Below are 14,058 nucleotides of genomic sequence, written 5' to 3'. Positions count from 1 at the left end.
ATTTAAATGAGTTTGGCACAAATATCTTCCCGATGATGTGATGCCGAAGCGTGAAGTGGGGATGCCAGCTCCGGTGTTGTTCGCGATTCGAAATTACGAAATCTCTCCCAAAATAGTTCTAGTGTTATTTCAAAACGGTGGCGTCAACAGTGTCAATATAACAGAACTGAAATAAGTAAAAAGGAAAAATCACTAATAAATAAAAACATGCTTGTTAATCATATCATGATTATAAGCATGCTATAAAATTAGATTTTTTTGGCATAGCTGTTTCCGGTTTCAAGATGCTAGAGTAAAAAATTGTAACTATGAAATCACTATGAGGACGAACACAAATTGAAAGAAAGATTGAATTCAACTTCTGAAACAGGATTTTCTAAATCTTTTTTCAGGTTTTATTTATTTTGAAGGAATGCGTCGTTTTGAAAACAATTTAAAGCAATCAAAATGTTCACCGCTATTATTAATGTTTCATTCTAAGAAGAATGATTCAGCTTTAAAAATCTCTGTAAAATTGAATTGTTGTGAATACGAATAAAATTACCGTTAGAGAAATATAAATGAATTCAATTTTTAGAAACAGATGTTTCTAAATATTTGTTCAGGTGTTATTTATTTTCAAGGAATGTCTCATTTTCGATTCTTCCAGTTAACCTAGATGCTTACCACTAGTATTAAAGCTTCATTCTTAGATGAATGTTTCAGCTTTTGAATACCTCATTTAAGTCACCTAAGGAATCCGTATTTATAATCTACGACTAAGGATGACTCAGCTGAAATGCTTTTAAAGACCTAATTCTTGAGCCCATTGTAGGAATTTCAATGTTCATAGCATAACATGCAATCTACGCGGTTGCAGTTATGAGTATGTGTAAAATAATCATCCTCTTTAGAACTTATCTCTAGATGATTGCTTGTAGACCTAGTACTAATGTGACAGTTGGCTCCAACGCGTAATTGTATAGCTGAAAACAGGCGGTGCTATGAATGCCGCGAAGTGCTGGCTATAATCGTTCGGGTTAATGTTGACGACTGAAGTCTTCCTGAAAGCTTCTCTGAATATTTAGTCGATGGATGCCTGTAAAATTGGTGCACAGAAGTTCTGAAGCATCTATAGAATTTCTCGCTGGAGTGAGTAATGGTTTTGAAGTCTGATACTATCAAGAATCTAATTTATGCTAATTAAGCATGAAATGCGTCTGTCTTAGCGATGTATATATGTATGTATATGTGTAGATGATCTCTGTATACTATCAAACTATGTCATCAGATGTTGTTTAATAACGATAGAGTTTATTTATTTTTAATAATGAAAGTGTTTCAGTTTAATATGCATACTTTATTAGTTCCTCCTTATTCGAAAATCTGTGTACATCCTTTATTTATTTGTTAGCTACTTTTAGTGTTAATATGATTTTATATTTTGTTACATACCTTCATAATTTATCCATATAAAAGTCCAATATGCAACTAGCTTTGCTACAAATTTCATAAAATTCTACTGAACGGATATGATTTTATTTTTATTGCCTGTTTTTACATTTCATAACATGGTATTTAACAACATTGTTAAAATTTGGCAATGATATTTCTTTTTTACGAAAATATTTTCTTTATTGCTTCGACATAATCGTAGAATACTAATGCAAATCATTAAATTAATTTTTCTTTGATATTTCAATAAATGTCTTTTAATAATTTGCTTTTAAAATTCTTTGTTATTTTAAATTATTTAGAATTATAAATATTATTTTGAAATCCGAAATTTCATCTTGCTTTCCCCTATATTTGAAGTTGAAAAGTTCCCATATTGCAAATGAAATATTTTCTCTCATAAGATGAAAACTGAGAATATGAATTATTAATTTTTCCTTCAATTACTCTCTTTCTCTCTGTCTTGTTCTTGCCTCTAAGCTCTTTACCGCGAAAATGAAATAATATAACCTTAATCTTAATAACTGAAATGATGAAAATGTTTGAATACATGTCCAAATTAAATATGATATTATTTTTCTTCTATTATTCCTTTTCCCGTTTGATATATATATCTATAAAACTGCTTTCTGAATATAACATATTCATATACTAACTGTGAGTTATCATTCGTTGCTTTTTAAGAATTAAAATGAATGATTAAAAATAGTTTTTGCTGTTTATCTTAATATAAAAGGAAAGTCACTGTACCTACTTATTTTTGTATGTATGCATATTCCACATCCCCTTCTAAACAGTTGTGCCCGAATTCAAGTAAATTTTGATCATTTATTAAATAAAACCAGAGAACTATCAAATTTTCAAAATACAAAAACCAATGCTATTTTCAATTAATTAAAAATTATTAAAAAATGTGTCTCTTTCATACTTTGAATACTTTACCACTATTTTTATTTTAATAATCTATTGATAACCCTTTTATTGGTTTTAAAAAAGTGATTTAATCACGCTTGAAAACAATATTTCTTATTTTTTAATATTTGTGAACAAAATTTACCTTGCTAATATAACGATTATTAATAACTTATGGAGAAAATTAGCAATCTGTGGTTTTTAAAAGTCGTCTGATTCAACTGTTAGTCCAATTTAACCCTTTAAAAGGCCACTTTTTTCTAATTATGATATATTAATATATTTTTAGGAATGCAATTGGCTTATGAAATGTGATTCATAACTCATTAGATAAATTTAATTTGATTATATAATTGATTTTGGTAAATAACAAATCAAGACACACCAGTTTGTGTGAGATAAGGAAATGGAGTATCTAAGTTTCTATCTTATTGAAAAATTTGTCAGAAAATATGCCAACCAGCAAAACTTCATACAAAGATTGCTGAATTTGATGAGAAGCATATTTCTCATCCCCCTGGGAATGGTTAATTTAAAAAAAATGTTTTAGGCCATAAGAGAATTTTGTGTTTTTATTGTACGAAGGTAGTTTTTTTTCGTTAAAAATACTATATAAGGAAGGATTTTAATCCCGGGCGTATCTATTAGTGTTCATATAAAAGAAGAATAAAATAAATGTTTATATTTTCGTACATTTCATGTTTAAGAACGAATTTCAATGTTTACATAAAAGGTGTTAAAAGGATTATTTTTGTTGTCTACAAAACCTAACGGCCTGTAATAAAACATTGAACAAAAATGTTATAGCTAAATTTTTAAAATATCTCATTTACTCATGAACGAATGAAATTAAATTAGAGACTAGATCGAATTAAAACGAAAAGGTAAAAAAAAAGTATCAGTGTTGATATGAAATTCTAGGAAAAAAAATTTTCTTCAATTTTCTTTATAGATACAGATTTAGTCTTGAGATGTATGGCAAATGAAGGTAATTGAGATTCACTGCCAACCAGGTTTGAAGACACTCTAGAATTGGTAAATGAAATTGCTTCATTTTTGAGCAATTTTGAAATTAATTACTGCAAACAAGATATCCTTTTAGGTAAAAAAGATGATAGCAGAGAAGAAATGTTTTGAAGGAAGCATTAAATTTATGATAGTTTTTATAGTATGTTTTCGAAATTAACCTACTTTTCTTTAAAAATTAAATATTTATTTATTTTGGGGCTCATATACGCATAGACTTTGTATATTTGGTTAGTGCTAGAGTTTAACACCCTTAGAATAAAAGAAAAATACTTAAAAAGACCTAAAAATGAATAATAAAATTCCCAATTCTCATAAAATAATCTATTTAAAAAGAAACTGATTTAGTTCTCTGTAATAGTCATATAAAAACGCAGAAAGAATAAAGCATAAACTTTTTACTTTTACTGCTTTCCTGTACATGATGGTTCTTTGGGATTCTTTTTTCTGCATAAATTTAAACTATTGTATTAACTAAATTACATCCAAAAAGATGGCATTATCAAAAGCTAAACATCAGTGGAGATCTAAAAAAAAAAAGAGGGTGGGAGGAGTAAAGCAAACTAACGAGTTTAAATCTAAGATTTATTAAATTAATTCTCTTTTTGTTTGAAACTTCATCGCTATTTTAGCGTTTTGTGAATATAACGTGGGAGAGATTATTTTACTGTAACTTCAGTTTTAATATTTTTGCCATTTTTTTTTATCTCAATACGGTCAAATCGCATTATTGAATTAAAGCTAACTCAATTAAAGACTTGGCTGCATTCCAGTAACTTAAATTGAAAAAAAAAAAAAAGAATTCTGAAGTCATGTTTTGCTGAATCAAATGAAGGTGATTTGAATAATATTTTTCTTGAAATTTTCAGCTTGACTAAATGGAACTCTATTTATCTTATTTTTTCTTATATATGTCATGCCACTACTAATACTATTAAAAAGTAATTTATTCTAGAAAAAAGTGTATTTTGTGAGAGATGGGTTTTAAATTAAACCTACAAAAGTTTGCAGTTGCTTTTACAGTTTTATTTTATCTGTAAAATTAAGTTCTTACATGGTCCATGCATTGTTATTGAAAATCTCTGTGATTTATTTAATCATCTGTTCTTTTTCGTTACATTTTCATAAAAGGTTATTATTTGAAATATTTTTTCAAATCAGATTTTGGGAAAAATAATAGTTTTTACCTTATCCTTTTTGCATTTAATAATTTAAATTGCTCTTAGTCGAAATAAGTAATACAAATAAAATATTTCAGATCGAAAATTAACGTTGGTATCCTAAAAGAACGAATAGGAAAACAATCTTTTGAAAATCAGATTCCTTATAGCCTTATTTAGTTACTAGTCGCCTTTGGCGACCAGCCGGTTCGCCAATCTTAATGTTCGTTAAAATTTTAATAATTAAATATTTTATGCAATTTCTACTTTAATAGCTTCTTCATCAAAATATTTTAAAACTTCAAATTTTGATTATCATATAATTCATTCATAATATTATAAAGGCCTTCAGTCATAACGTAATATGTATCTCTCTCATTTTCTGTTAGCACCCGTAGAATTTATGCTTTAAATTAAAGTGGAAAGAATTTATCTTCAATTAATATAATAATATTTTTTACTGAAATAAAGCATTTTTTTATAATCTGATTACTGAAAATAGAGTCACTCAGCGTTTAAACTTTATGGGCACTAAAGAATATCTTTTTAAATTTATGTAATATCTCAAGAGTTGGTCAACAAAATTTTCTTAGATTCATTATGAGCAGATCGATTAATTAACAATGTTTAAATTTAAATGCATCAAACACTAAGAAAATAAAACGAATCGTTTAAAATAAACGGTTGAAAACAGTAGAATTTATGCTTTAAATTAAAGTGGAAAGAATTTATCTTCAATTAATATAATAATATTTTTTACTGAAACAAAGCATTTTTTTATAATCTGATTACTGAAAATAGAGTCACTCAGCGTTTAAACTTTATGGGCACTAAAGAATATCTTTTTTAATTTATGTAATATCTCAAGAGTTGGTCAACAAAATTTTCTTAGATTCATTATGAGCAGATCGATTAATCAACAATGTTTAAATTTAAATGCATCAAACACTAAGAAAATAAAACGAATCGTTTAAAATAAACGGTTGAAAACAGGTTTCAAAAAAACTACTTAAAAAACCATGTACTTAAAACTATAAGCATATACAAAAAATATATAACTAACATAAATACAATTTACTTACAAAAGCATGCAACTAACCCAAAAATAATTTAAATCATCCATTGATAACGTTGTCATGGCAACAATCAGAACAGAATGCGCATGCGTGAATTTTCTTCGCCGGTTACGTAACGCAAATACGTGATTTTTTTTCTACGCCAGTTGGGGTAACGCTGTGCGGATTAGAAATTTTTAATTTCCTTTATTCTGTTTTATTTTAATTCAAAAGTACTTCAGAATGAATCTGAAAGATTGATTCATTAACAATGTTTAATTTTAAATGCATCAAACATCAAGAAAATAAACAGAACCGATTGAAATAATCCGCCGAAAAATTTTAACCCTAGCCTATTACTGTTGGGAGAAAAAAAAACTGAAGCCTTTCTCGTTTGGCGCTGGGGATAATGGAAGATTTTTTTTGGCGGAAAAGTTGGCGGTGGGGAAAATGGAAGATTTTTTTGGCGGGAAAGTTAGTTTTTAATTAATAATTAAAATTCTAATTAAAAATTCGAAAAAAGAAACCCCAGGTGCACATTCCCAACCTCCAAGGTATACATGTACCAAATTTGGTAGCTGTATTTCAAACGGTCTGGCCTGTAGAGCGCCAACACACACACACACACACACACATTGAGCTTTATTATAAGTATAGATATAGATATAGAATAGATAGATATAGATAACTAAAAAGAAATGGTACATCAAAAGATTCCTTGTATACTTAATAACAGAAAACTAAACAGAGAGAGAGAGAGAGCTTTAAAAGAGAGGAGGAGGGCTTTTAATTGGAGAGAGCTTTATGAGAGGGGAGGGGAGCTTAATTTTTTTTTCCTGTAAACCTTTCTTGTAGTCCGGTTATAAAGACATTTATCTATGAATTTTAGTAATTTGATGTGTGCATAAATTTACATAATCATGTTTTTTTATATTTTTAAAATAAGATTTATGTAAATAAAGAGTCTATCGATCATATCTAGATAAATAAGTATAAAAATCCAAAAGTTTAATAAAATGAATTAAAAGTTAATTTTTGATTAAAAACATTTGAAATTTTTATTGCTTAGTTAATTTTTTTTTTATTTTTTACTAAAAGTAATTTCTTCTTCAAATGAAAAAAAAAATGTAGAAATTTAATAATTTAATTCGTAAGTTATTAAAAAATTCAGTATCATTTGATGAAAGGCTAAAATAATATGCAATTAATTGTTATTATTGTGCGTATTATTAATAATCAATAACTAATTTTGTATTGTTAATAATCAATACCTTAATTTGTATTCCTAATGTTATGTTAATAATCAATACCTAAATTTGTATTGTTAGTGTATTGTTAATAATCAATGGCTAAATTTGTATTGTTAGTGTAGTTAATAATCAATACATAAAAGGCTGATTGATGATAATCAGTACCTATGAAGAAAGCGAAGCATTCTTCATAGTTTTAACTTCAAACTGTAAAGAGGATGTCTGAAAGTAGAGCTTTTATTATAAATTGACCTGCAGTCGGGAAAAAATGATTATCGAACTAGCGAAAATTTATGCATATACAAGTAGTTTCATGGGGTTTTTAACTTCATAAATGCGCTTTTAATTCATGTAAAATTTATCTGGGTATTAAAGAAATTACCAGATACAATATATCCACGAATTTATAATTTTTTTTATGAAATGTTTGTCTTTTTTATTTTAGTGTGTATTATAATTTAATATTCATTCTTTCCATTTCTTCTTGCTTAATACTTAATATAATTCATACAAATATGTTTCAGCAAATGCTTTCTTCCCATGCATTTCATTAATAATATTTCCAGTTCAGGAGCTTATTCCTTTTATTATTGCATTACCAACTGGAAGTGCTTATAAGTTGTTTTTTGCTTATAAAATATTTGAAATGAGGTGTTGATTTTTAACTCTATTTTAAAAACAAATAACGGATATGAACGAAACAATTTTTCTTCCTATGCATTTCACCAATATTTTTCATTTCAGTGGCTTAATCTTTTTATTAATGTGTTGTCTACTCGAAAGTGTGCTAATAAGTTGTCTATTGCGTATAAAGTATTTGAAATGAGGCGTTGATTTTTAGCGCTATTTTAAAAACAAGTAATGTAACAAACATAGTAATACTTCCTCTAACTACATATTACATGCTGCAAGTTTCCTCCATATTTGGTATTCTGGAGAAGAACAGAACATTAGTACCCTTTTATTTTCCTCTTTATTTCTAATAAGTAGTTTAAATGTCTGATAATAAACCTACAAAATTTTATAACTAGCTCTCCTTTTTATTAAAAAGGGTCTTGAATTTTCTACAGAAATATGAATTTGTCGAATTTTTCGTTAGTGTTTCGCAGTAAATCAATTTTTCCTATTTTTATACTTTAGAATGACTAATTTTGTTAGAACAGTTATAAAAAAACAGGCAAAGCCTGGAAGGGGAAGGAGAGGCCTTTTGAAAATTCAAGGATATAACTTCACTAAGAATAGTTTCATAAGCTGATGCGAAAGAGCACGTGAAAAAATCGTGATAAATAATTCGGTTAGATAGGGTTCATTTATTCATTTTTATTTCCCTCTTTGTGTCGAACAAGTAGGACTAATGTTTGATACCAATCTTGGGTGGGTTTCTAACAAGATCTTCGTTAAAAAAAGATTTTTAATTTGGGTCTGAAACGCGAATTAATCGAACTATTGATTAGTGTTACGTAACAAATGAATCGTTCCTATTTTGATCCTGAGAATACTCCATTTAGTTCAACTGATTTGCAAAATAAATAAAAAGTAAAGAATAGAAGATGCAAAGGATAACGATTTTAGAATTCAAAGAAACAGTTTGAAAGAATTTGAAAAAAATTATATTAAATTAACCAAATTAGGAAGTTGAGCCCTTGATAATCAAAACTATTCTTATATGCTATCACAATAATTGTCACATTCAAATTATGTATGATTCACACTATATTTTGATGATGTATATGTTTGATTCATATTATATTTTGATAATTTCTGATTTATATTATAATTTCATATCGAATACTTTAAAAATAGGGACTGAAATACCAGTCCAGAAAAGAGCAAATATTTAGCAAGAGAAATAACATTTAATCTTACTTCGCATTATAGCTTTATTTATCTAATGAAAGCACATTTAGAATACACCTATATAAAATGTAATACTGTGACAGCGGAAAATCGTTATTTTTGTTCCATAATAGATGTATGTAGCAGTTTTATGGTTACGTTCAGTTTAATGAAATAATTGCTTGCACTTCAAAAATATAGAAATTAGTATCCTTTATAGTTAGTGTGCTCGCTTTTGAAGGCTCACATCCATAAAAAACTTGATAAAAATTCATTTAAAAATGGAATTCAATGTAGTATTGTATATTCTAGGTAAAAATATGTACACAATGAATATGTATGTCACCGGCAAATTATAAAATACTATAATTCTATAGAATGCCTCGACATTCTATGTACAACCAAACGTTTTTAGGCAAAGTATTAAATATGAGAATTATTATATACTTTCTCTAGGCATTGTATATAACACCTAGGCATTCTACAGAATGACAAATGCTACTCAGACAAAGTTTAGAAAAAGGTCCTGATAAGGCTGTTATATAAATGACTTGTATTCCACAAAAATACAAATGTTATTCTGAAAAAATAATGAGAATGACATTAAAAAAATTTATTCAAGATGCGTAAAGAAAAATGTAAGTAGTGCAAAGCAAAATGTAAGCCTTTCTTATTAAGGGAAACTAAATTTTCATATCAAAAATTAGTAATTAAAATTAACCTACTTGCTGCAACATAGTAGGTTTGAATGACATTTTAAATTACATTTCATTACGAATCGGTGATGTCTTTCATACTTTGCCGGTATCTCATTTGGCATTTTATAGAATGCCTAGGATAGTTGTGAAATATGAATCGTTTCATAAATTGCCGGCTAATTTTAGGCATTATATACAATGCCTAGGCCTTCTACAGAATGCCAGATTTCACACTTTGCCGGTAACATAGGTATAAAATCTGCACATAAAGACAAGCCTTTTCATAAAAAAATCTTTTACTTTGATATTTTCTTACCCTCTACTGTAAGAATAATAATTGCGATTTTTAAACATAAAACTGTTCGTAAAGATAATGATGACCAATATTAATGATTACAATAGTGGAATAGCACTTTTGCAGTATTCTTAAATAAAACATTAGATGCAAACTATCTTCAAATATTCTTAAAGAATAGATTAACTAAATTAAAGTTATGATTATGAATTAAACTAAATTAAAGTTATGAACACTTATCAATCAAAAGCATTCAGAAAATATTTTAATTGCTCAGAAACGTTTTTTAATAATTTTAATTAATTAGTAATTTTCCTTTTTAATATATTACATATGTTCATTTCGATGACAAAGTAATAAAGAAATAAAAATTAAAGCTATATCTGAAGTAATATTTTAACCTTACTTTGCAGTATAGCAGCATTCATCTTTTGAACGCATATTTAGTATTATATAAAAAGTGGGAGCTAACGTCATTTAAAATAATAATCTTTTTGTTTTGAATTTTTTTTTATTTCTAAATTTACTGATGACAAAACTCAAAAACGTTTTTGAGTATAAAAAGTGATTATATTTGCATATTATGACAGAATTTTTTTTTCTGTAAAAAGAAAACACGTATATGCATGTTTTTCGTTTAACAATTCTTTTTGCTTATGGAATTAAAAAAAAAATCTGAAAAGGCCGAAGAAAATTTTTTTATTCATTGTTTTTCTTGCTCCAAAAAAACTGTGGAATTTTCAATTGGCAATTTAAACTAGTTAGTAATAAGAGCTTCATAATAATGTTTTTTTTTTTTCTTTTAAGTCATTCAATTTGATTTTACCTTGCATCATTTGATTTTTTTAAAAACATTTTTAAGGGAGTTACGTTAAATTTTTGCCTAATGAACAATTGTTTTTCGGCATCCTTAATTTCTAAACAGTGTTCTTTATAAATCTGCTTAAATTTTGTTCATAAGCTCATTTTTTGGGAAGCTACATTGGTTTTTATGCTTGCATGATTCCGGTATTAATACTATTCTACTTACCGAAATGCTATTTTCTCAAATTCTAAATTTTGATAGAATCTCCTTTCGAGAAATCTCATAAACTTCCAAATATTTTTATTTTGTTCAAATTTGGTATAATAATTTCGCATTGTGTTTTTCAGTTTCAGAGCTGCCGAATAAGCATTCTTTTTGTTTAGAAAAAAATTTGCAGTTGCTTTTTAATGCTTCATAATGCGAAAATGAAAATGAGAATTTTCTGATATTTCTCATTCAAACTGCAATATTTCAGGGTATGGATAAAAATTCTGCCTATTTCTTATTTCAGAAAATAGATAATATAGTTCTTAAGCTTTCGGTAGGAATTCGAACAAATCATTTGAAAGAATTCTGCACTAGAAGGCTTTTCGGTTATACTTTATTTTAGACAATAAAACATATTCCTTCCGATTTTCATGCAACATTTGGTTTTTAACTTCCATATTTTTTCAAAGATGTATTTTTCAATATTTTTTATGCGAAGATTAAAAAAATATAATTATTGTATTACATTTCTCAAATAACATAGTAACACACTTAAAAATATTTTATGGGCCGAAATCTATATAAAATTTCAAATCTGACTTGCGTAAGATTATGTATTTTTATGTTTAATATTCATTTACTATACTTCTCGTGCATGGCATAATATAATGTATTTTAGTCGGTATTTAAATTTTTGTTACAGTTAATTCAGACCTAGATTTACTAATATCTACGTAGCATTGCTACAAATTTTTAAAGAAAGCTAAATTATCATAACTAGATTATACTACCTGGATAATACTAAACATATACTAAGATTAAAAAGATATTACTAACATTAACGCCATTTCATTTCCTTTATCAAAATTACATCTTTTGGGGAAATAAGTTTAAAATTTCTAAATGTGTTTACTAATAGTGGAATTTGAGGATTACTGTTAGTAAATTTTATTTTTCCTTAAAAATGAATATTAAATTCAGAATTAATAACGATTTTATTCTACTTATTTTGAGCTTATTATCATATCTTTTTTTAACTCATAAATAAAGCACTTACTATAAAATAAATATATTAAAACCATGCTCAATTATAAGTCCTTTTAAAATGATATTTCTTATACCTGCAGCAAATTTTAATTTTACCAGTTTAAAATTACAGCTTGGTGGTTAAAAAAGAATATGTTCAACTTGATGGGATTGTATTGGAGGTTTTGAAAATAGGTTCCAATTTCTCAAAGAGTTCTTGTTTGGAAATGAACGATGTACCGTTTCAATAACCTTAAGACAACTTATTGAAAATACATTTAAGAAAACTGTCATTTGTTTTATTAATATCTGCCGTGTAGTTTTCTGGACAATGTGCTTGATTGTTTGAAAAACATCTTGGGGATTTTTAGAAGCTTTACAATTGAATTTAATCAGAGAAATCAGAGATGTGATATCCATTAATTAATATCTTTGGATTTTGTCAGCTTTAATTGAGATGTCGAAATTCACGGGAATTTTTATTGCACATACAAATGTTATAAAATTTTTGGTATCAAATACAGTTGCTTTAAAGATATGTTCCAATTTAATGCTTTTACATCTTATATTACATTAATAAAATGCAGTTTCTATTTTTATCTAATCTGTGTCGGTTTTCCAAATGCCAGTGAAAGAATCGTGATTTAAAGAAACTAGTTGAGCAAACAGTTATAATTATAATATGAGACATTTTTAGTTATTTGGTGATGTTCTGCAATCTTTGATATTTTTAATTTAGTTTGAATAATAGAAATTTTGGTTTCATTATCTATCCTATCTACAAACAATCAGAATTTAAAATTCAATTGTTGCCAAAATTTTTTATTCAAAAATCACGGTATTATAGTTAACTACGAATAGTTCTTGATCATTAAATGGGCAATAAATAACTTAAAATCAGAGAATAACTATTGATATTTTCGATGCATCCAAAGTATGTAAGGGAAAAAAAAGTAAAACAGCGATGAATCCAATTTATCTTTGTACAAATTGTTTCAAGATAAAGTTCTTTTCTTTCTTAATAGTGGAAAGTAGTTTCTTTGTTAAGTCCAAAATGTGATAATTTCTTTTATTTGTTTTTTAGGAGATAATGGATACCACTCGACGCTTTCTTTTCCTATCGTCGTTACCGTAATTGTTGTTGCTGGTGCTGTTTTAGGTTGTATTTTTGCCTTATTATTTTATTGCCGCCCGCGAAGGAGAAGAAGACCTGAAGAGAATTCCGTTGATGTATCCATGGTAACCAAAGAAGGGTTTATACCGATGCATACCGGACCTTCAGATGTTTTAAAAAGTCCGATTAAATCCGGTAAACCCAGATCAACGCATTCAGTTACATATGTATCAGGACTCTCAAATGGTGGTGTTTGATATTATACAAACACAAAAAATATAACTGATAGTTTTTTTGTAAAATATATTCTTATATACAGTAAAAGGAGAAATTAATACAAAAGTAATTATTTTTTCATATATTTGAAAAAGAATTTGCTCATTAACGTTATTTAACAATGGAATAGATATTTTTTCGGACGCTAAATTACTAAGCGCACAAAGCTTATATTATTATAGTATACTTTTCATTATTTTTTATAATACTTTTGATTATATTATTTTTTGCACACTTTTATGTAACTTTACTTGCCTCATGTTAGTAAAAATGCTATTTTTAATAGAATTATTTTATTCTTTTTCTAGTGTGCTAGAATGTTGAGTTTTTCTTTAAGTGTGTGTTTAAAAACTATTCTCTATATTAATGTTTTTAGAGCCTCATTATCAATTAGTCCATTAATATAATATCATTTTATTTCTATGCGTGTTTTGTTAGCAAATAATAAATGGAGATAAGATGATAAAACGATTTCATAGTATTTGTAAAAATCAACTAAACATTAAAGACTGAAAAGCAGAAATTGATTAAAATATAAAAAAAAATCTGCTGGTTTTAAAAGAGTATATTTAGTACACTGAATAAAATGTATGTGTTTTAATTTTTATATTACTTTTCATATCTTTCCGTAAACTAAATTTCTGAAATGTAAAGTACCTATTATTTTAAATTTTTACTGTGAATTGATTGAAATAATAAATAACATACTAAGTAAATTAAATATCATTGAACAATGGAACAATTAAATAGCTCTCTGCAGATTAAGTATAATTATTTTAAATTATTTTTATTAATAGATCTCTTCAATTGTGAAAAGTTATCCATTTGCATTTTTTAAAATTTGGGATTGACTGAAACATAAATAAATATAAAATAATAAATAATAAATATAAAAAAGTAAATTTTTTGTGAAAGTGAAAGAAAATATAATCATTTTCTAATAACAATACGTAACATCCACGGT

At 26.7% G+C, this 14,058-nt stretch overlaps 1 protein-coding gene across 3 annotated transcripts in view; it reads left to right on the top strand.

Annotated features, from left to right (window-relative positions):
- The window catches only part of LOC129959549 (fibroblast growth factor receptor-like 1), a 228,584-nt gene extending 214,719 nt beyond the window's left edge, over positions 1–13,865 (top strand). For 2 of the 3 annotated variants that reach the window (XM_056072444.1, XM_056072445.1), the window contains exon 8: positions 12,789–13,865. In XM_056072444.1, the coding sequence (XP_055928419.1) occupies positions 12,789–13,075 (287 nt within the window). In that variant the 3' untranslated portion in view covers positions 13,076–13,865. The remainder of the gene's footprint in view (positions 1–12,788) is intronic. The other variant, XM_056072443.1, reaches the window with a different exon arrangement.
- The last annotated feature ends 193 nt before the right edge of the window (positions 13,866–14,058 follow it).

Source organism: Argiope bruennichi, chromosome X1 (genome assembly GCF_947563725.1).
Source record: "Argiope bruennichi chromosome X1, qqArgBrue1.1, whole genome shotgun sequence".
In the NCBI taxonomy this organism is placed as follows: Eukaryota; Metazoa; Arthropoda; class Arachnida; order Araneae; family Araneidae; genus Argiope; species Argiope bruennichi.
This window is presented reverse-complemented; position numbering and strand designations above follow the sequence as displayed.